We start from the raw sequence: 20,991 nt of genomic DNA, 5'->3' as shown, positions 1-20,991 counted from the left end.
TCAATATCCTGTAGATATTTTTGCCTTGCCTATATATTTTTTATACCCTACTCTTGAAAAAGTAATCAAGGAAGCCAAGGTTATAGGGGTAATTAAAAGAATGTCATCCAGGGACAAAGACTAGACATGGAAAACAGACACACACAACAAAGAACATAAAGTAACTAAAATCATTCATACAAAGTAACAAAAGTAAATGAGCAACTCGGACTCCACTAAAAACTGGGAGCATGGACCAGGTGCACCGGTAGGGTAAGCGTCCTCTGCTTTTCTAGAAAAGTGGGAGGTATATAGTAATTATGCTATTCATCAGTTCATTCATTTGTATGTCTGTCTGTCTGTCTCCAGTTCTAATCCTCAACTCTTCTGAACTACTGAATAGAATTTGATGAAACTTTCACATATTCTTTATCACGTGGTGTCATTGTGCACTTCCTGTTTTGTTTTTTCCATCTGAATGACTTTCAGATTTCTTGTATGGTTTTCCAGGAGGGGAGTTGGGGAGGGGGGTATCAACAAGTAAGCTTTGTTCACAGTTTTTCAAGTTTTTCTACATGCAGGTCAGGATATGTTATGGTAATAGTTTTCAGTCATGGAATGTTGAAATGATAGACTTGGCACAAATGATTGTAGTAATTGATATATAGATTCTAGCACTGTCACTAGTGGGTAATTTAATTTCTACAATTGAGACAGTTACATTATGTAATTTTCGACTGTCGAGACTTAGGAAATCTAATAATTCAAGACAGCCTTCATGGTTTAATGGAAGCACGCTTGCTTCATGTAAAATATGTTGTTTATCCATTTCTCAGCCTGTTCATATCTAAGACTTAGTCAGTCTCTACTTCTCATCCAAGTAGTATTAATGGAGTCAAAATATTGAATCTCAAGTTCTGTCTTTGTTATCTTATGTATGCTGTTAGAACTCAAAATATTCAACCTAGAGTTGTTGTCATAGTATAACGAGTCTCTTGTTGGTGACTCCTTGTAGTGTTATATGTTAGATTCATTAATCTAGAGGATTAGAGTCAGAATATTGTTTCTTTCTTTTTTGTCTTCTCTTCCTACATATTGTTACTTCTGAACGCTAATACATGTATTTGAAGAATTCTCCCTAGAGTTGTGAACTTTGCACAATGAAGACATTAATTAGGGTTTAATCTACCGATAAATTCTCCTGAATGTCATGAAATATTACCTAAATGCTAAGTAATAGACATTATCAGGTAAACTGCATTAGTGAATTGTTAGTTTGTATAAGTCTATTGGCATTCTAAAGTCTTTGTCACTGTATCAGAATTTTTTGTAGTGAAGTTAAGGAGGTAGACCTAGGGTAAGGGACACAACCCTTACAAATAATTTGAACATTTGTATTAAGTATTTTACATCAATATCATGTAAGCATCAAAGTAACTTGACTGATTTCATTCTGTGTCAAACGAAAGCTTGATAGTCTTTGGTGAAATTGAATATGATACAAACATATCACTGACTTCATGAGTTATGTCCCTTACCCTAGGTCTACCTTCTTAATATACCATTGGGATTGTACAGTTATTTTATGAACATGTGTAGGTCTCTTTAATATCATATATCAAGAATTTTTTTATGGTAAGTCAAATTTTCATTTATTTTTTTGTTTTTTTTCTTTTCTTATATTTTTTATTTTTGTTTCTGCAGTTGCCAAGGGCAGCAAAAATTGGAATTGTAAAATATAATTTCAAGTCATCTTAGCCTTAAGTAGCTCCTTTTTCATTAAGTATGTCCCCAGTATCGCCATGGACCGCATAAAATTTGATTTCGGACACCAAACCAAACCTTAAAGTTTTTGTTCTGCAAAAAAATATTGGTGATTGTGTTTTACCATGCATAATCTGATAGTGATTCTTTCCTAAAATTAGTTCCCTCTTGATCACCCTCTCACTTGAATGGCCACCTCTTCGTCCTGGCCACATTCTCTTGTACTAGACTATTTGTTAATTTACCCCTTAAAAATAAGGAGAAAATAAAGGTTTAGGTGTTTGTATACTTTAAAGTTGTGTTGAGCATGGTTTGATGATAATGACCTATGGTTAAGGGATGATACAAGTTTTTTGTATTTATTTATTTCAGGGTTATATAGGGCAAGGGTTGATTATTATGACCTGTGGTTAAGGGATGATACAAGTTTTGGTATTTATTTATTTCAGGGTTATATAGGGCAAGGGTTGATTATTATGACCTGTGGTGGAGGGATGATAAAATTTTTGGTATTTATTTATTTCAGGGTTATATAGGGTAAGGGTTGATGGTGGTTAAAACCTGCGGTGGAGGGATGATAAAGTTTTTGTATTTATTTCAGAGTAATGCATAGCAAGGGTTGATGGTTATGACCTATGGTAGAGAGACATAATAAGTTCAGTATTGTTTATTTCAGAGTACTGGTAATGCATAGCATGGGTTGATTGTTATGATAAAGGGATGATAAACATTTTTGTTATTTATTTATTTCAGGGTTATATGGAGCAAGGGTTGATGGTTACAACCCATGGTAGAGGGATGATAAAAGTTTTGGTTTTTATATCTTTCAGGGTTATGTTGAGCAAGGGTTGATGGTTATGACCTATGGTAGAGAGACCATACAAGACTTTCTGCATGTTGATAACTTGGTTCAGGCTCACATACTGGCTGGTCAGGCTCTCACAAAGGAGAACAATTTTATTGCTGTAAGGTTTACTTTAGCTTTTATATCCTTTGAATATTTTTGACTAAAGATTATTCACCAAATCAAATAAGTGGTGTATTGGAATCACCTTGTCTATCTGTCTGGCCGTCCTAATTATACCTCACGCAACAAAGTTGCGGAAGGTATAATTTTTTTTACCTGTTTGTTCGTCAGTCCGTCATCAGTTTTCCGTACTTTTTTTTGAAACGCTTGCCGATATTGAAATGATTTTTGGTATATAAGTTCACCTTGATAAATTACAGGTCGAGTTTGTGTTTGATTCTGCTCTGATGATTTTTATGGAAATTATTGGCCTTGAACTTAGCTAAATTCACAGAAATATCAGGGTTTTTTTTCAGGCTTTTTTTTCTACATGCTTGTGGATTATAACTTGTTTTTTGGTATATAAGTTCACCGTGATAAGTTACAGGTCCAGTCAACGTTTTGTTCCACTACGATGATATTTACTTAATTAAAACTCGAAGAAATCACTCTCTGGAGTTTGAAATTTACTTGAGTATCCAACATGGGGACACGTGGGGTATGTGAGCCTGCTCACTAAGGTTCTTTAATTTTATCATAATTATCTTGGCTAGATGAATTGATGTCAAAGTTGGTATGTCGCTTTATAGGTATGGTGCATATGATGTAATTAACTTTGGTTGCTGTTCAGTACTCACTTCCTGTGGGATTGGCGGTATACATAGCATGACAAAACATGCAACTTCATGTTTTTTTAAATTTTTTTTATGCCATACCATATGTTTTGTTGCTAAGATGTAATTTATTGATAATATTGAGATATTTTGTACCATTCAAACATTAAACAATATGAAGCTTCTTTTAACTTTAGCAATTATATATGAGATATTTAGATATTCCTTGGCTTGTTCATTTGGTTATTAAACTTTGGAATACTGGTTGTAATGTTGAAAACAGCTCAGCCAAAATCCTTGAACTCGTACTTTGTATCATATTAAAGATACTGCTTAGATATGACATTTATGACCATTTTTCCTATTTTTTTGGTTGAGATTTTTAAAAGATTTCAAAGTTTTGGAAGATGAAAGGTCTTTGTTTGTTGATCTAGTTTCTATTTTATACTCATTTTACTGAACTATTTCAAAGTAGATTATTTTAATAAAACAAAGCATATTTTGTAACCCATAAATCCTGATGCCTTTATGAAACATTTATTGTACTAGTATTACACGTTATATGTACTAGGTTTAATTTTCAACTTGCTGAGTACTCTACATGAATTTGAAAATTCATAGTGATTTCTACATGTAGCTTTGCAAAGCCAAAAACACACAGTACTTGCTCATTGTAAATATTTTCCAAAATAAGTTTCAAAAAGTGGAGATCTGTAAATGAGAAAGGACATTGCACAGCTCTATTGACTTAACCAAAAACTTTAGGCACAGTGCTTGCCCATTGTACATTTTTACCAAAATGAAATTCAAAATTTGCAGATCTGAAAAGGCTTCATTGCGATAACTTTTAAAATTATATTTCTTTTCCAGGCTGGACAAACATACTTCCTTTCAGATGGTGCCCCAATTAATACTTTTGAATTCTTCAGACCTTTGGTAAGAATAATCATATATGCACAGATTTATATGGTCATATGTAGATGTCAATAACTTAACTATTACTTAACTCAGAAATGACTGCTTATAAAGTCATCCAAAAAATGAAATTTTCGGCATTCTTAAGTGGACATTTGATACCACTTTGCATACATAATTTTATACCCCCACTCAATAGAAGTGGTGCTATGTTGCAATCACATTGTCATCCGTCCATCCATTACACTTTTCCTTAATATTTCTAGACTTCTGTTGGAGGGAATGCTTAGATATTTGGTATATTGCTTTTGCATGACGACTTGTTCAGTATCTCCCTTTCCCTGCTTATCTACTTTCTGTTTACTTTAAGACACAATTTTACAGAAATGGTGAAATAGTATTCTTAGTATTATGTAGCGTGCAACATTTTGTTGATAATGTGATTCCAATATGTCGATTCAAGAAAATCAAATGAGGATTTATCATTGATTTACCAGTTTAAATCAAGATATTTTTTTGTCATTTAAGACCAAAATGCTATATTCATTTTTGGATCATTCAGAAAACTTTCACTTCACCCATATCAAATGTGAGTTCTTATTATTGAGAATTAAGATAACAGTCATGTCACATTTTTCACAATACATGAAATAAGAATGCCCCGTTCTTTTTGAATTTATTGTATCCATTTCTAGATCATTTTTTTTTAATATAAATACTTTAAGAGAATTTGAAAACTTATCACATAGAAAGTCTATAAATAGAAACACTATCAGCTCTCTCCTTTGAAAATTTAACTCTTAAATTCATTGGAGATATACTTGCTTATATACAACCTACTGTTATCACTTGATTTATTTTCAGTTTGAAGGTCTTGGATACAAAATGCCAAAGATGACACTACCAGTATCAATGGTTTACTTTATAGGTATGTTCTAAGAGAGACAACTCTGTTCTGTTATCAGTAATTATGTAATTGTTTTAAGTTAGAGTTATCTACCTTTGTACATGTTTGGTCTACAACAATTTAGTCAGCTTTAAATAAGCCTCTTGATAATACATTTTTTGTCGATCTTTGATAAGCTTTTTGCTATGGGGAAAAAATGTAGACATGTTTTATATGATGTAGGGGGCTACATATCAGGCTTAATATACAAGCTTTCTACTTGAACATATTAATATTTCTGCTATTATAATGGGTGTAACTAATGGTCTTTTTTTCTGACAACAATCATTCAAATCCACACTTTGAAAAGCTCCTCTTTGTTCTTGACTCTTATCAACATTCCATGGTTTTCCAGATAAAAGTTTTCAAACAATATTTCTATTTAAATTGAATAGATTGGCTTCAGTATTCAAGAGGCATTAAATCCCTCTGGCTCCACTGAATTTATGCCATAATAAACTGAGGTTTTTGATATTTTCATGTGTTGAACGACCTTGTAACAATGTTTTTTTTTCCCGAACTCTTGGGAAACTGTATTAATTGAAAATGTGGAACTCTGAATTATATCTATTCTCAAAGGATTGCTTCTCAGCCCTTATCGGGATTGAATCAGCATATCTTATATAATATTCCAATTTAAAATAATTACATAGTATTGATTGTGAAAAAAGTGTGAAACTGTTTGTAGAATTCATTGGAAATAATTTGAATTTTGATGGGCAATTGAAGTTGCTATCTGTTTAATCTACGTCTGGGTAACGTAGCATGCAATAAATGCTGTAAGATTTGCTGTTTATCAAAACTGTGGTTTTTGTTGTAATTCTGGATTTTATTTGTTATTACTTTTTGGTTCGACAGAAGGATTAAGTTTGCTTAAAGTTTCTCTTTTTTTTCAATTACACCTGTTTTGACTGATGTATTACTGTATATCATTGTTTGTCATGTCCATCCTTCAACGAATGCCATTACAGCAACTCAAAAATGCTTCAAGGGATTTTATAATCTTTAAGAACAAATTCTGTCCTTATGGAAGAAAGCTCTATTTTTTCATTGTGTTCTGATGTTTTGTTTTAGAGACATGGGACTTTATACTTAAAAAAGGGGGGTGTGCACAGCATGAAGTCACTTGAACATGAAGTTTTACTTTTGCCTTTTTGACATTCAGTTGTTCCACAATAAACAAATTTCTTGACATTTTTTTCTAAAGACTTGCAGATACTGAATTGATTTTTGATTACCGTAAATATTTGTATGTATCAGGTAAAATGAAAAAAAAACAGAAACAAGCATGTTAAAACCCCACCAATCTGACAATATTATTTCACCCAAGGATGCTTTCTGTATTTGAAATTTTGAAAACACTGTTATCTGCATCACTTGATTTGCTGAGAAATTTTTCAATAGAATGTTACAAAAATAAGGTTTTTGATAGAGTTATTTGCCGTTGAAATTTTCATTTTTAGTGCATTTCAGTGGAGTTATAACTCAATTTACCAACATGATATGGAAAATATTGTCTTTTTTTCCTTGATTCTGATGATGCAAATAGTCAAATTACAAAATGGTGATTTTTTTTCTACCATGATTCACCAACTGCCTGATTTTTACAGAGACTGACTCTTAAATGACATTGTTTAATTATGTATAACAGATTAATGGTTTTGCTTTACTACTGCTTGACAAAATTACAGTCTTTTTAACAATTTCATATTTATCTGTGGCATCTTTTAATTAATACATTTTTTCACTTTTTTTTAAACAATTGCAGAAAAGGAGTTGATTTTTTTAGTGAGTTGTATCTTAATGTGTTGGAATTCAAGTTGACATTTCATTCTGCTCTATTAAAAAATTACAGCCCTTTGAATTTGAAAATTTCGTAGAATCAGTTATCACTCCTACTTATCTGGATTAGATTTTTCCTACCTGGCAGCTGTTGCTTCTGTGAGCTAGCACAATGAAAATCAGTCTGCCGGGTGTTTTGTGTTGCTTTGAGATAGACCTTGGTTACATAACCTTGATGTGCATTTTGAATCCATGATATGGTACTTGGTTATATTTTGTTCTGTTTCTAAAGCAATCAGATATCCTCAGCCTTACACTATTTTTAAGTGTAGGGGAAATGGCTGAGTAGTTCTGATTGTTTCTAAAGTGGTGGATAAGAAGATCAATTTTATACATATACATGTATCATATACGTTGTAAAATAAAACAAAATTAAAAATTTCCTACAGAATTTGCTTTAAGAAAATACATTAAGCAGTATTGCTCTTTTTATTTTAGCTTTTATCACCGAGTGGGTCCATTTCTTTGTGGCTAGATTTTATAACTTTCAACCACTTCTTACGAGAACTGAGGTATGTACTGAGCTTACAGTGAATAAGTTTCTACAACCACTATTTCTATTAAATAGTCTTACAAAGCTACACATTTTAATTTTTGTTATTAAGTTGCTTTATGGGTCTAAATGATGAAATTATAATTATTCCTTCCATTCTGTCTGGTCATAGAAGATAATTCACATTGAAAATCCAGTAGTTTCTATTGTATTTCTGTGTCAAATACAGGGTTATCTCCCTTAAGTTCATTCAATATAATTTACACCTCCTTAGACTAAGGTTTATATGAAAATCAACATGTTAATTTCTGTTTAATATAACATTTTAAACAAAATATCAAAAATTAAAATATGACTGCTTTCCAAACATGTATCACATTTTGCACGACTCTTAGCTGGAGTGCTACTTAAATCTCAACAATCAAGTTATGAAGAGAAAGAGAAGAAAACATTGATAGAACATGTAATAAACGATAAAGTATAAAGTGAAGCTACCGCGATGAGAGAAAAAAAATTGCCCATACTCCTCCAAAAACTTAGTACAAAGACCAGTAACTTTGAAAGAGTAATCAAGGGAACCAAGATTCTAGCAAAAATCATAAGAATGTAATCCAGGGACAAAGACCAGATACAGAAAACAGATATACACAACAAAGCAACAAAAGTCAATGAGCAACTCAGACTCCACCAAAAAATGATAAGCATTATATGGTGTTAAAAATCAACTTCATAGGTACTTTTTTTTCTATGTTTTCTGTCCACCGCAAAAATTTTGAAAATTGATATGTTTAAAGTAGCCATAGTATTTCATGTTATTTAATTATTTTTTTCAGGTATACAAGACTGGTGTTACACATTACTTCAGTATCGAGAAAGCGAGAAAACAGCTTGGATATAACCCTGAAAAACAAAATGCTATAACAGAAGTTCTACAGTTTTATTTAGATGCTGGTCGTCATAGAAACAAAAGAACAAAACCTCGAAGTGAATTATCATATTTTATATGGAATGTAATTTTAGTTTTTATTTTTGTTTGTTTGATAATGTCATTTTTGCCTTCAGTAAAATGATATAATAATTTTTGTGGGTTTTAAACTAGAGCCAACAGCTTTGTAGACATGCTGTCAAATAACTCTCCAAAAATGTTTACACTGAGTGATCATTTTAATCAACCCCTTCATTTACAAAAGGATAGTTAGAAGTGAATGTTGATTTAACTATACAGCCAAATGTGCCACATATGATAATCATATGGTGCTTATTGATTCATATGATAATCATATGGTAATCATATGAAAATCATGTGATATCTAATATATGATAGTCATATGTTAATTTTGGCTTGAAGACATTTGACAATCATATGTTTGTGAAAAACATATGATTATCATATGATAATCATGTGATTATCATATGTAAAGTGAATCATATGATTATCATATGGTGCTTGATTTGTATGATAATCATATGATGCAAACCATATGATTCTCATGTGTGGCACATTTGCCTGTGTAGAGAATAATATACTGTAAAATAAGTGAACTTGCATGAGTTTTTTTTTTTCGATTTTGCCATTTTTAGCTCAATTGGCTGAAGGCCATGTGAGCTATTGCTATCACTTGGTGCCCATTTTTGTTAACAATTTTTTAAAACTCTTCTCCTCTGACATTACTTGACTAATTGAAACCAGACTTGGTATGAATTTTTCATGGGGTATCCTGCATAGAACTGATGTGGGGATTTTAGATCCATTAAAAAATATGGCCACTGTTACTAAAAATAGAACATAGGGGTCAGACAGTAGTTTTTTCGCATATATCTCCAAAACCGTTAGATTTAGCCAAATTCTGATATAGGAAATACTGTTTATCATAACGAAATGTGGCTGTGGTTAAAATATCCATTTCAATCTGATAAGCCATGATAAGTTACTGCCCTTTTTCGACATTTTATTGCCATTTTTAATGTTATTTCTTTAAAACATCTTCTCCTCTTACATTACATGACCAATCAGAACCAAATTTGGTTTGAATGTTTCTTAAGATATTCTGCATAGAACTGATGTGGGAGTTTTAGATCTGTCTAAAAACATGGCCACCATTACTAAAAATAAAACAAAGGGGTCAGACAGAAGTTTTTCACATATGTCTCTTAAACCCTTAAGTTAGCCGAATTCTGACATGGGATAAAAGTGTTTAGAGTGATGAGTTCTATCCCTATTTAAATTTTCATTTTAATCTGTTAAGCCATGTTGGAGTTTTTGTCCTTTTTGACGTTTTTTCCCACATATTTCAAAAATCTCCTCTGAAACTACCTGACCAATTGGAACCAAACTTGGTATGAAGGTACCTCCTGATGTGGTGATTTTTTTATCTGTGGAAAAATATTGCCAATGTTGCCAAAAATAGAACAAAGAGGTCAGTCAAAAGTTTTCTCATATATCTCCATAGCCAAATTCTCTTAAGTGCCAAAATGATCTTTATTATAAGGCCTACAAAAGTCTGTGGGGATAAAAGTTGTCGAATGACTCCTTGTTATGTTAGAGTTATTGCCCTTGAAAGGGAAAATGATGTTTTTATCTGTTTTCAGCCAAATATCTTGAAAACTATAATATATGTAGATAGAAACTTTCAATTGATAAAACGATCCTTAAGATAGATCCTACTAAAGTCTTCTTTGAGTCAAAATGACTCCCTTAAAAGGCAAAAATTTAACCAGGTAAGCTCAAAGATTCAAGCTCTTGAGAGCCTGTTGTTTGTCTTTTGGTGTAGGATTTTCATATTTGGCATGTGGGTAGGTCAGCATAAAAATAAGAGGATGTGTTGTGTACCATGGTTGGTGAACTTCGACCCCAGGTCAAGATAATGATTTTTGCATACAAATTTTTGTCCAGGCTTTAACTTCTTGATGCGACCGCAAAAAAAATGTTTTTCAGTAATATAATGATATGGCACTGTCATCATTGTTGGCATCCTTTATCTTTAGTTTATTTATGATAAGTTGTGTCTTGAGGAAAACTTCTGATCTTTTTGAAGTTTTTACACATTGTACCTAGGGATATGAGAGGCCCTTATTTGTTTTTGGAGGTATTTGCCCTGCCCCGTTTTGAAAATTAGGGTTTAAAAGGGGGCAAATGTGTGTTATCATTAGAATTAATAGGAAAAGTTTATTGTTTATCCAATTTTTTAATATTCCAGGTATCAGTGTTTCTTCATAGCCATGTGAGCTATTGCCATCACTTGGCGTCAGTCGTCATCTGTCATAATTAATAATTTTTTCGACGTTTTTTAGCTCACCTGGTGGTAGGCCAGGTGAGCTATTACCATCACTTGGCATCCGTTGTCGTCATCGTTAACAATTTTTCAAACATCTTCTCCTCTGTAACTACTGCATAGATTTGCATGAAACTTATAATGATTCTCCTTAGAGTATCCTGCACAAAATGATTGTTTTGATTTTTGATCAGTTAAAAAACATGGCCGCCGTTACTAAAAATAGAACTTAGGGATCAGACAGCAGATTTTTGCATATGTCTCCAAAACCATTAGGTTTAGCCTAATTCTGACATGGTGGTTAAAGTATTCAGCATGATGAGATCTATCTGTGGTCAAATTTTGGTGAAAATTTGTAGACCCATGTTGGAGTTATTGCCCTTTTTAGATGTTTTTTTGATGTTATTACTATAAAAAAAAACTTAGTATTCAGAATTCAATGAAAGTTGGTATTTTTGTTTTTTAGGGTAACCTTAACAAAATTACTGTTTAGATTTTTGATTGGTTAAAAAACATGGCTGCCTTTAATAAAAATAGAACATAGGAGTTGTACAGCAGTTTTTGCATATATCTCCAAACCCGTTAGATTTGGCCAATATGTTTCAGTTGCTAAAATATCCATATTATAAGGCCTACAAAAGTCTTCATGGGATCAAAGTTGTCAGACAACTCCATGTAAGGGTTAGTGCCCTTGAGAGGTAAAAAATTACATTTTTTTACAGATTTCAGCATATATCTTGAAAACTATAATAGATAGAATGAAACTTTCAATTGCTGAAATGATTCTTATTATAAGGCCAATAAAAGTCTCCACGGATCAAAGTTGTCAGACGACTCCATATAAGAGTTATTGCCCTTGAAAGGCAAAGAAATACGTTTTTTTGCAGTTTTCAGTCAATATCTTGAAAACTATAATAGATTGAATGAAACTTCCAATTGATGAAATGATCCTCATGATAAGTCCTACTAAAGTCTTCATGGAGTCAAAATTGCCGGACATCTTCTTGTTAGAGTTATTGGCCTTGAAAGGCAAAAATTTAACCAGGTGAGTGATTCAGGCTCTTGGGAGCCTCTTGTTTTTTGCTGTTTTTAATGTTACTACTTTCAAAAATCTTCTTCTCTGACACTACTTGACCAATTGAAACCAAACTTGGTATGAATTTTCCTTGAGGTATCCTGCATAGAAGAAATGTGGGGATTTTTGATTTGTTGAAAAACATTGCCGCCATTCCTAAAAATAGTACATAGGGGTCAGACAGTAGTTTTTCGCATATATATCCAAAACCATAAGGTTTTGTCAAATTCTTTTTATTGCTGAAATGATCCTTATTATAAGGCCTACTAAAGTTTCCTGGGATCAAAGTTGTCAGACGTCTCCTTGTAAGAGTTACTGCACTTGAAAGGTAACAAATGATGTTTTTGTTTACAGTTTTTATCCAGTATTTTGAAAACTATGATGGATAGAATAAAACATTAAATTGCTGAAATGATCCTTATGATACAACCTACCTAGCCGTTTTCAGCCAATATCTTGAAAACTACCCGGTATAATAGATAGAATGAAACTTTCAATTGATAAAATGAAACTTCTGATAAGTCCTACCAAAATGTTCATTGAGTCAAAATTGTCAGACAGCACCTTGTTAAGAGGTATTGTTCTTGAAAGAAAAAAAAATAACCAGGTGTGCGATTCAGGCTCCTGGGAGCCTCTTGTTATCTTATATCCTCCCTGAACGAGAAATTAAACATGCTGTATTGAACAAACTAAAAATTGGCACCTAAATTGAAAACAAATTGTGAGCTTATATTTTAGCACGGATACCGCCTCATGACATCGGAAGCCTAAACAGGACAAATAAAAATAAAAGTTTGCTTGGACGACGTTATAGGAATTTTGATACTGCAATTTTCTCAAGAATGGTTTCAGTCTGTGGTCTGGTGATTTTGCTTTTTGTAGTGATCATTCTATTTGGCTGTTTGGTGATGTGTTTTGATAATAGATCTAGAGCTGTTTCATGGCCATAAAAGTGCGTGGCTAGTGTTTCCAGCACTAGACTATATTCTAAGACTTGGGCGTTTATGTTAATGTACCTATCTCTGGAACTAGATACCCAGAAACTAACCACTTTTACTTGACACATAGGTGTCTATGCGATAATCTGTACACTTGAGCTCTAGCTTATCAACTGAGAAATAGCTGTAGCTTGTTGAGAGGTACAGGTATCTAAGAACATGATTTATTTCAACAATTGTGGCTTAAGTTTGAATAATTTGGCAGATAGTTTTGACCTGGCGGTCGAAGAACTAAATTTCTACTTGAAAATTTAGAAACTGGGAAAGTCCAACTAGTACAGTTTGTAGTTCAATCGTGCAGTATGTGTAGAGTTTTGTGTTCATTCATCTAGGTGTTCCATGTTACCCAACATCGAACCTGAATATTACGCAAACTGGAGAACTGAATTGGTTCCACTTGAAATATGGTGTGAATTTAAATCAAAGAGTTTAATATTAACATTTTACAACAATAAGTTTGTGTTTAGATACGTTTTTAGTCGACCCTCCCCCCTTTCTTTCCTTTTAGCTTATCCCTGCTTTTGCAATTTGACGATTATTTGAGACATCAAGATTCAAACGATGATAAATTGATTCAGTGCATGAGTAATTTTATTATTTATTTAATTGACGTTGCTTTTTGGTTTTATTTTGTATTTTTATGATTCTTTCTTCTATCGTTTTAACGGCTGAATGTTCCTATGGTCCACACAATTATACTTGTAATCAAACAACTTTTTTGCAAAGTACATGCGCTCTTAGAGAGCAGAAAGAAACATACAAAATTATAAAAGATATGCAGATAAATTGAAATTATTTTAATTGAAGTTATTCGAATGATCAAATACATAAAATAGGAAGTTTGTAAGCTAACTGGATGGCACACTTAGAATCAACCCCATATACAAAAGGTATTCCTCTTCGTGTGACCAAGGATTCATATAAAGCAAACAGCATGTTTATATATTTATATTTAACTCCTTGGTGTGCCATAGTTATTTTAATAGGATTTCTGTTTGTTTGTTTTTTTTAATTTTCTTTGATTCTTATAGAGAATCGAGTTGAAGTGCGATACTAGCCTCTTATATTTTAAGAAAATTTTCTATGAGAATAATTTTATGAGGTAATTAAAAAAAATTAATAGTCTGAAAACATCGTCAGATCTGTTTATCCGTATTCTATTTTCGAATATTGTTTTGCTCTCATATGTTTTAATCCAATTTCGTTTCCGATTCGTCCTTAGTGAATCCACGCCTCCTGAAGTAAATAATCGCATTTTTTCTCATGCAGACCACCGTGTACCGAGTTCCGACATGCACCGTAAATCCCATAGGATCAAGAACACTAAAGTCACAGAATATTCCACTTTCCAGTTCTGTTGTAAGTTGTAAGACATTTGTGGGCAGTCCGTCTAATCTTTGGGTCTGAGTCTCTGTTGAATCTATCCAGTGCGTCGGCTATGTCGAATTCCAAGTGAGTCGGTGATCCGTCACACAGTGTGTGGAGCACTTGCTGTCTGACGTTTACAGCCTCGTCGTCAACCATTTCAAATACTCGTCTCCAGAAGTCGTCATGGTCTTTCTTTACTCTGCATGGGCACATTTCCTAAAGAAAGAAAAAGAAAAAAAGTTTACTCGAAGACTTGGTGTGGGAAGTTTGTATGTTCTAAGCTAAAAAAGCTTGCTTGAATAAAATGATGGCGGCCATCTGCTAGCTCACACGTTCCTCGCGATCATATTGATTTTTCAATCAATTGGAAATTAATTAGAAGATGACTTTTCGTAAATTGAGGCCTTATGCCTCTCGTAATTACAGAATATGACATAAAATACTTATGAATTGCATTCATTTGACGAATCGCTGACAAACTGTAGAAGCAGTAAAATATACTTATTGTACTAATATAAATCTGATTCCAACCAGTCACACAACTTAGTAATTCAGTCGAACGGGCGGACGGACGACCACAAACTTGGCTGTCATTTGTGGTAGTGGCTATTGAAAACTAGAAATTAAGTTTCTGCATATTACTGAAAAGTATTTCCTTACCTTCAATGCTTTCTGTCTTACTTTCGGATCGGAGTGTTTGCTTAATTCAATAATTGTTTCTATGGTTGTAGTATCACGGCACAACCTTAAAGCTTCAGAAACTGACAATTTTGATATTTCCGTCATTTTTATAGTATATATTTCCGAGAGAGGGCTCTGATTTTCTGTTTTCTATCACTCCGTTTATATACCTATATGTACAGTAATTTTCTATAAATACTAAAGAAATTTAAATGTATTGTGCAATTGCGTGATTGAACATTGTTGTGAAATATGTATATGTAAAGGGTAGATAACTCTTGTTGACTCGACGCGGCTGTGTAGCTTGCCTTCCCCAAATTTTCATATAAACTTAATTATAGAACATTTTACAATAAATTTAATTAAAAAAACAACATGCAACAACACGGTCGATTTATAATCTATGATTATATTGAATATGTATAAATATAGGTATATCGACATATAAAACATGTGATCATAAATGTTATTTACAGATTACGTTTTCACAAAAACTGCTCATATGTATCCTGTATAGAAAATAATTTCACCAACAGGCGAAGCTCTGCATGAAGAACGAGATGCGTTCAAACGACAAGCAAAAACTAAACAAAAATATTGTCCGCACATTGTAACATCTTGTACGAGCAAGATAATCACACTGTGTGATCAATGAAAAAATATAATGTGTGTAAATTATTATTATCATTTTGTGCACTCAGTATTTGTTGTTTTTGCGTTTTTTTTGTTTGTTTTTTTGTTCTTGTTTGTTTGTTTATTTTTGTTTTTAATCTTGTTTCTTGTTTTATCCATCAGGGTTCGGTTGAAAGCATTTTTTTCGTCTATCTGGAAATAAACGGAATATTTTGTATCAAAATTAAATTTCCAAATCACCACAGTGTACTTTTTCACTTATTGGAATTAGTAGAGTGTGCATTGACTAAAAAAGTGTCAATTTAATCTAAGGATAAAAAATGATGTAGTGCCATGAAGAGAAATGATGGTTGTTCACGTGGAATAACCAGTTTCTTAAGGATTTAGACGTAGGGTAAGGGACACAACTCTTAAAAATCATTGGAACGTTTGTATTCAGCATTTTACGTCAATCTTATGTAAACATATAATTAACTTAGATTCATTTTATTCTGCTTCAAACAATACCTTGAGAAGCTTTGGTGAAATTGAATATGATACAAACATATCACTGATTTCATGAGTTATGTCCCTTACCCTAGGTCAACCTCTTTAAATCCTAAAAAATTGCAGTCTAATTAAAATTAGCCCGACCGATTTCAATTTGTTTGGGGAACAAAACAGTAAATATCCACAAAGTCTAATTTTAATCAGACTGTACTAAACAGCTTCTGTCGAAAAAAAAATAGAAGAAATGCGGCAATTTTTTAAACTAATCGACAGACACTGTTTTGAATTTGGTGTAGATTTTTTCCTAATAATTTCCTAGCAAAATACTACTAACAGCGAAGACGCTGAAAATACAAATAGATGGCCCTTCTTACATCACAAAATAATAATAGGGATAAAAAAGTGTACTTCATGAATTTTCAGAATGGTTAGCGAGATCTTACCAAAAGAACATATTTGACTTATATATTTAGAAGAAAATATAGCTTTTTTCCTCTATCAGGCAATATCGTATACCCAATATCACATGTCGCATGTCGTCGCACTTCTTTAAGGCTAGTTGAACTTATGATATGATGAAAATGACATGTCAAAATTTGTATCACAAAACTTACATATTGTATCAATCCACCACCTTATCACTCTCAGGCCGGTACGTGGCCCGCGGCATTATATAGGGTCATTGGTTGGTTGATAGCTGAATGTGGTACAGATTTTGTCATGTAATATATGCATTTGAGTCATCTGTGTTAATCGAGTTGGTCACGTCCTTGACGACAATTAAGTAAAAAAACGTTGATACACCTAGACTTCGTACTAGTATAAAAAAACTCACTTGTTTTCACCTTTCTTGCCTTTTGTTTGCTACACCCAGGTATAACTATACCTTAACGCAATGTTCGCAGGCAAACAAACATTGCAGGAATTATAGATTGGTTTTTGAAAACCCCGGATTTAAACTTTCATTGAGCCTTGATCTTGGATTCTAACAGACATACAGGAAAATGATCAGATTTGACTGCTGTCTGTGGTACCTATGGGGTGGCAAACAAGGTAAAGGGAGAGAAGGGCGAGAGAAAGGAGATAAGTGCCCATCCCCCCACCTATGACATTCAGTTCTTGGAAGGCGTTCCCAAAATGCATATGAGGTCTTCACTTTTCTGACAATGTCACAGAGGATAGGGACTTCCTTGCACTGCTCGTTTTCAAGCACATGTTCCCTACAGAGAGAGGTACTAGTATCACTCCTTATGTTCGTTACAATTCTGATTAATATTCTTATAGTAAAGGTAGGTAATTTAAGAAAGTTGTCATAAGTCATGGTTTCGTGGTCTTTTGATACTTCGGCCCTTTTGTCAATCTGATTAAAATACACAACCTGACATATAACAAATCAAGCTTTTATGGATGGTAGCGTAATTAAAGATTTAAATTTAATTAGATTGGCACTTATGTGACACAGCCTACAAAAGGAACATAAAGCTTTTGGACACTCACCTTTGATATACTCTGTTTTGTCTTTTTACATATACAAGACTGCAGCCATGTACCAGACTGCAGCCAGCAGCCATGATGATCTGTAAATTAAGATGTAGTTCATTCTTTTTTAACTATTTCTAGTAATAGACCCTTCGATGCTAACGGTGGGATACTCGATGAGCATGCTCTACCTCGCTGAAGTGTATACTGTAAACCAATTTATTTTCGCGACTACTTTCTTTCGCGTTTTCCTGTCGTTGGCTAATTTCGCGAATATTTATTTTCGCGTTTTTTAATGAAATAATTGTTTGAACATATAAAGATAGTGTCTGGGGATGTTTTTTCGCGTCTATTTATTTCCGCGATAATTCTACATCCGCGAAAGTAGCAAAAAGTAGTTGATTTACAGTATTGAGCATGCTCTCCAACATAACACAAACAGGATCTATTGGTTTTCATAAGTTATTATCTATAATTTTATAAGTTATATTGAAAAGTTAATAGACAGTGTTCTATTTCAAGAAAGGATTTGACTTTTGAATAAGTTATTTTTTTCTACTTACAAAACAAAATCAATCATTAGAACTATTAGTCTATGGGGTGGGAGAGCCCACCGTGCACCCCCACTCATCAACTTCATTGTGATTTTTAGATACAATTAAGCTTCCCATTTCCGAATCAATTTGTGGCCAAAGTATATTCTAGGATTCTTTTTCACTATAAGAATTACCTGATTCTTACACGGAATGGTACTTAAAACTACAAGATCGGAGTCATCAATACGCAAGTTTTATGGTCCTCATCATGTACTCCTGAATCGTTACGGTGTATCCATCTGCACCATAAAAACTGATTTGTTCAATGTGTCATAGATTTCCTTTCTTCTTTCGTCTACCCTGGACTTGACTTTTGAAGAGCAACTCGGCGGGCGTTTCTAGAAAAACAGAGGACGCTTACCTTACCTGTGCACCTAGTCCATGCTCCGAATTTTAGTGCATTTCGAGTCGCTTATTTACTTTTGTTACTTTGTGTGTACTTATTTTATTTTGGTTATTTTATGTTCTTTGTTGTGTTTGTCTGCATTCCATGTCTAGTCTTTGTCTCTGTATTACATTCTTTTGATTTCCGCTAGAATCTTAGTTCCCTTGATTACTACTATAATTAGCAGTTAATCGTTGTGCCTTCCTGTTTCTTAATTAACTTTTTGAAGGCACCACCAATTAAAAAGATAAAAGAAACCTTGTTAAAATGAGATATAGGCTTTAAGTATTCTCAGTATAATGACTTGGGAGGCACTGTTGTTTTTGTACACTATAAACACTTTGTTTGGAGTGACTAGTGACTATAAAGTTCCAGGTGAAGCTTATTTCAGATTTGTTCTCTTCTGCCTGATTCTTACAAGGCCCTATGCAATGCTATGTAGAGAGCTATACAGGAAATTTTTTATCTGGTTTCCGAAGGAACCAATATGAAGTCTCTTATTGAAACGAGAAAAAGCGAGAAGAACTCTGCTATTTCAGATTCAACATGGCGGCCCAGACGAATTCGAAGTTTTTTGAATTATATGAAATGAAAGAAGAGATAGGGAAGTAAGTGTGCAAAGAGAGTCTCGTGTTAAATGGCATGCATGACAACACCTAGCTTCTATTTTAAAATGGCCATTTGGTTCTGAGTACTTAAACAATAGGCGTAGAAGCCGTGGAACTGTCATTCTCTTTTTCTCCAAGGCCAGTTCGATATCGGTCACTTTTCTTCTGACCATTTCGTCTGTGATGCTATTGGTTTATTGCGTTTCCATGCTAGATACAATTTATTTGTGTGTTTGTTATTTGAAGAATTCAGTTTATTCTGACTATTTTAAGAATGTCTTGTCGTGTGTAGAAAAAATGTAAACAATGTCAATATTGTCTTGTCATCCACATCAATCACGCAAGATAATATTGTTATCATGTTGTTCATCAAAATAAAACTGTCCACATGCTAGTGTGTAGTGAAGGCTTGCACATAACAAGCATCATCTACAATCATAATTTCCCATTTAAAACTACACTCCACAAATCAAAACATCATGGAATAAGTTGCAAGTACATGCACTGTATGGACAGTTTTCTCATAAAATTAAATGATACAATATGATTCATATGATGTATCAATACTGTTTATACCAATTACTTGTACAGTTTTTACACTGTTAAACAATACATACTTTTTTTGTACAGTACTGACATGTCAGACAATACACCTGTTCATCAATAAATCTTAAAGAGGTGGGGTCATAATAAATTTCAATCTGTAGTACCACACTTCAGCTTTTAACAGTCATAAAGTTAAATGATTGCATAACAGTTCAGTGCATATCAGCTGGTAAACCCGATGAAATATTATTCTGTGATATTTACAACAAAACTGTAGATTGCTCGACTTTGACAATTTCAAATTACCGTAATCATTTACTAATGTAGTGGACAAATTAGATGGATATGGATTTTTGTAAAATGATAATTCCATTCTCTTTGATAAAATGTAAATTGAGAAATTGCTAGAATAATGGCTTAAGAGGCATAATAGACATACAGATTTTAGATTAGAAGTGTTTCTGTGTTCATGTATATAATGTTCAAAGCACATGTACAATTTTGAATAATATGATTGATCATTGTAGCAGACATGGTGATGGAAAAAATAAACATTATGCTATTTAAGACTGAATATACTCAAAATACCAGCATGTTTGACCAAAATGAATTCCTTTATTATCAGACAAGGACCCAGATAGGTTGCAGTTTTCTAGAATTATTACAATTTTATTTGAAAAACATAAAAATAAGAGAACGAAAGGAATAAAGATTTAAAGTCAATGACGGAATTTTTTTTCCCAAATTATGTAGGACCATAAAGAACTTACTTTATAAGGTAAAACATATAAATTTTGCCTCTTGCAAATTGGGTCATTGAAAAGGGACTAATGGTTTTACAATTCTGGAAAAATCTCTGGTACACCACTATATACATTTAGTACATGTACATTATTTACTGTCCAGTGCCCACTATGCCAACTGGCAGTAGCAAATAGGGCAGGATTTTACAAATCTGTATCAGTTCACATTTCATATTTTTAGCTTAAAACTGTCAGATAGATATTCTGTGGGCTTTTTTTAAGGGAAATTTTTAGAAAGTGTTGGCAATTTCAGAACTGATTTTCGAAAAACAAGAGCTGTTTTGGACCTAAAGTCGAATGCATATGGTTGCAGTGCAACATACACTGTAGCATTCACTGCTGAAGATGTTTTATGGGTCATCAGTCATGAACAATTTTATGACCCAAAGACCAACAGCTGGTTGGTGAGTCATGACGTCACAAAGGACAGGGGTTCTAAGTCAAATGGGTAAGGTCCTGGACATTTTTGCACCCTGAATGAAAGGACCCCCCAGAAGAA

The 20,991-nt window shown here is 33.1% G+C and overlaps 3 protein-coding genes across 24 annotated transcripts in view; 2 read left to right on the top strand and 1 right to left on the bottom strand.

The window, feature by feature from the left end:
• The window catches only part of LOC148620156 (short-chain dehydrogenase/reductase family 42E member 1-like), a 67,262-nt gene extending 58,623 nt beyond the window's left edge, over positions 1-8,639 (top strand). For both annotated transcript variants that reach the window (XM_088580781.1, XM_088580782.1), the window contains exons 7-11: positions 2,574-2,708; positions 4,234-4,299; positions 5,143-5,206; positions 7,505-7,578; positions 8,393-8,639. In XM_088580781.1, coding sequence (XP_088436907.1) covers positions 2,574-2,708; positions 4,234-4,299; positions 5,143-5,206; positions 7,505-7,578; positions 8,393-8,629 — 576 coding nt within the window. In that variant the 3' untranslated portion in view covers positions 8,630-8,639. The remainder of the gene's footprint in view (positions 1-2,573; positions 2,709-4,233; positions 4,300-5,142; positions 5,207-7,504; positions 7,579-8,392) is intronic.
• Positions 8,640-13,686: 5,047 nt separating this feature from the next.
• LOC148620155 (uncharacterized) lies at positions 13,687-15,144 on the bottom strand. The gene is made up of 2 exons (XM_088580779.1): positions 14,933-15,144; positions 13,687-14,488 (listed from the first exon to the last, which is right to left on the bottom strand). The coding sequence occupies exons 1-2, from the start codon at positions 15,056-15,058 to the stop codon at positions 14,234-14,236; spliced, it is 381 nt and encodes a 126-aa protein (XP_088436905.1). The 5' UTR covers positions 15,059-15,144; the 3' UTR covers positions 13,687-14,233.
• Positions 15,145-19,048: 3,904 nt separating this feature from the next.
• The window catches only part of LOC148620154 (calcium/calmodulin-dependent protein kinase type II delta chain-like), a 90,100-nt gene continuing 88,157 nt past the window's right edge, over positions 19,049-20,991 (top strand). For all 21 annotated transcript variants that reach the window (XM_088580759.1, XM_088580776.1, XM_088580769.1 and 18 more), the window contains exon 1: positions 19,049-19,143. In XM_088580759.1, the coding sequence (XP_088436885.1) occupies positions 19,082-19,143 (62 nt within the window). In that variant the 5' untranslated portion in view covers positions 19,049-19,081. The remainder of the gene's footprint in view (positions 19,144-20,991) is intronic.

Source organism: Perna viridis, chromosome 4 (genome assembly GCF_037379345.1).
Source record: "Perna viridis isolate PV_CMFRI_1.1 ecotype Kerala chromosome 4, ASM3737934v1, whole genome shotgun sequence".
Taxonomy (NCBI): domain Eukaryota; kingdom Metazoa; phylum Mollusca; class Bivalvia; order Mytilida; family Mytilidae; genus Perna; species Perna viridis.
The sequence above is the reverse complement of the archived record's forward strand: the minus strand, read 5'-3'. Positions and strand labels throughout refer to the sequence as shown.

Bases quoted from the DNA above. Each gene is read 5' to 3' on its own strand.
- LOC148620155 (XM_088580779.1), bottom strand. From the start codon at position 15,058: ATGACGGAAATATCAAAATTGTCAGTTTCTGAAGCTTTAAGGTTGTGC. The intron at 14,489-14,932 runs GTAAGGAAATAC...TTCTTTCTTTAG, and splicing joins TAAGACAGAAAGCATTGAAG to GAAATGTGCCCATGCAGAGT.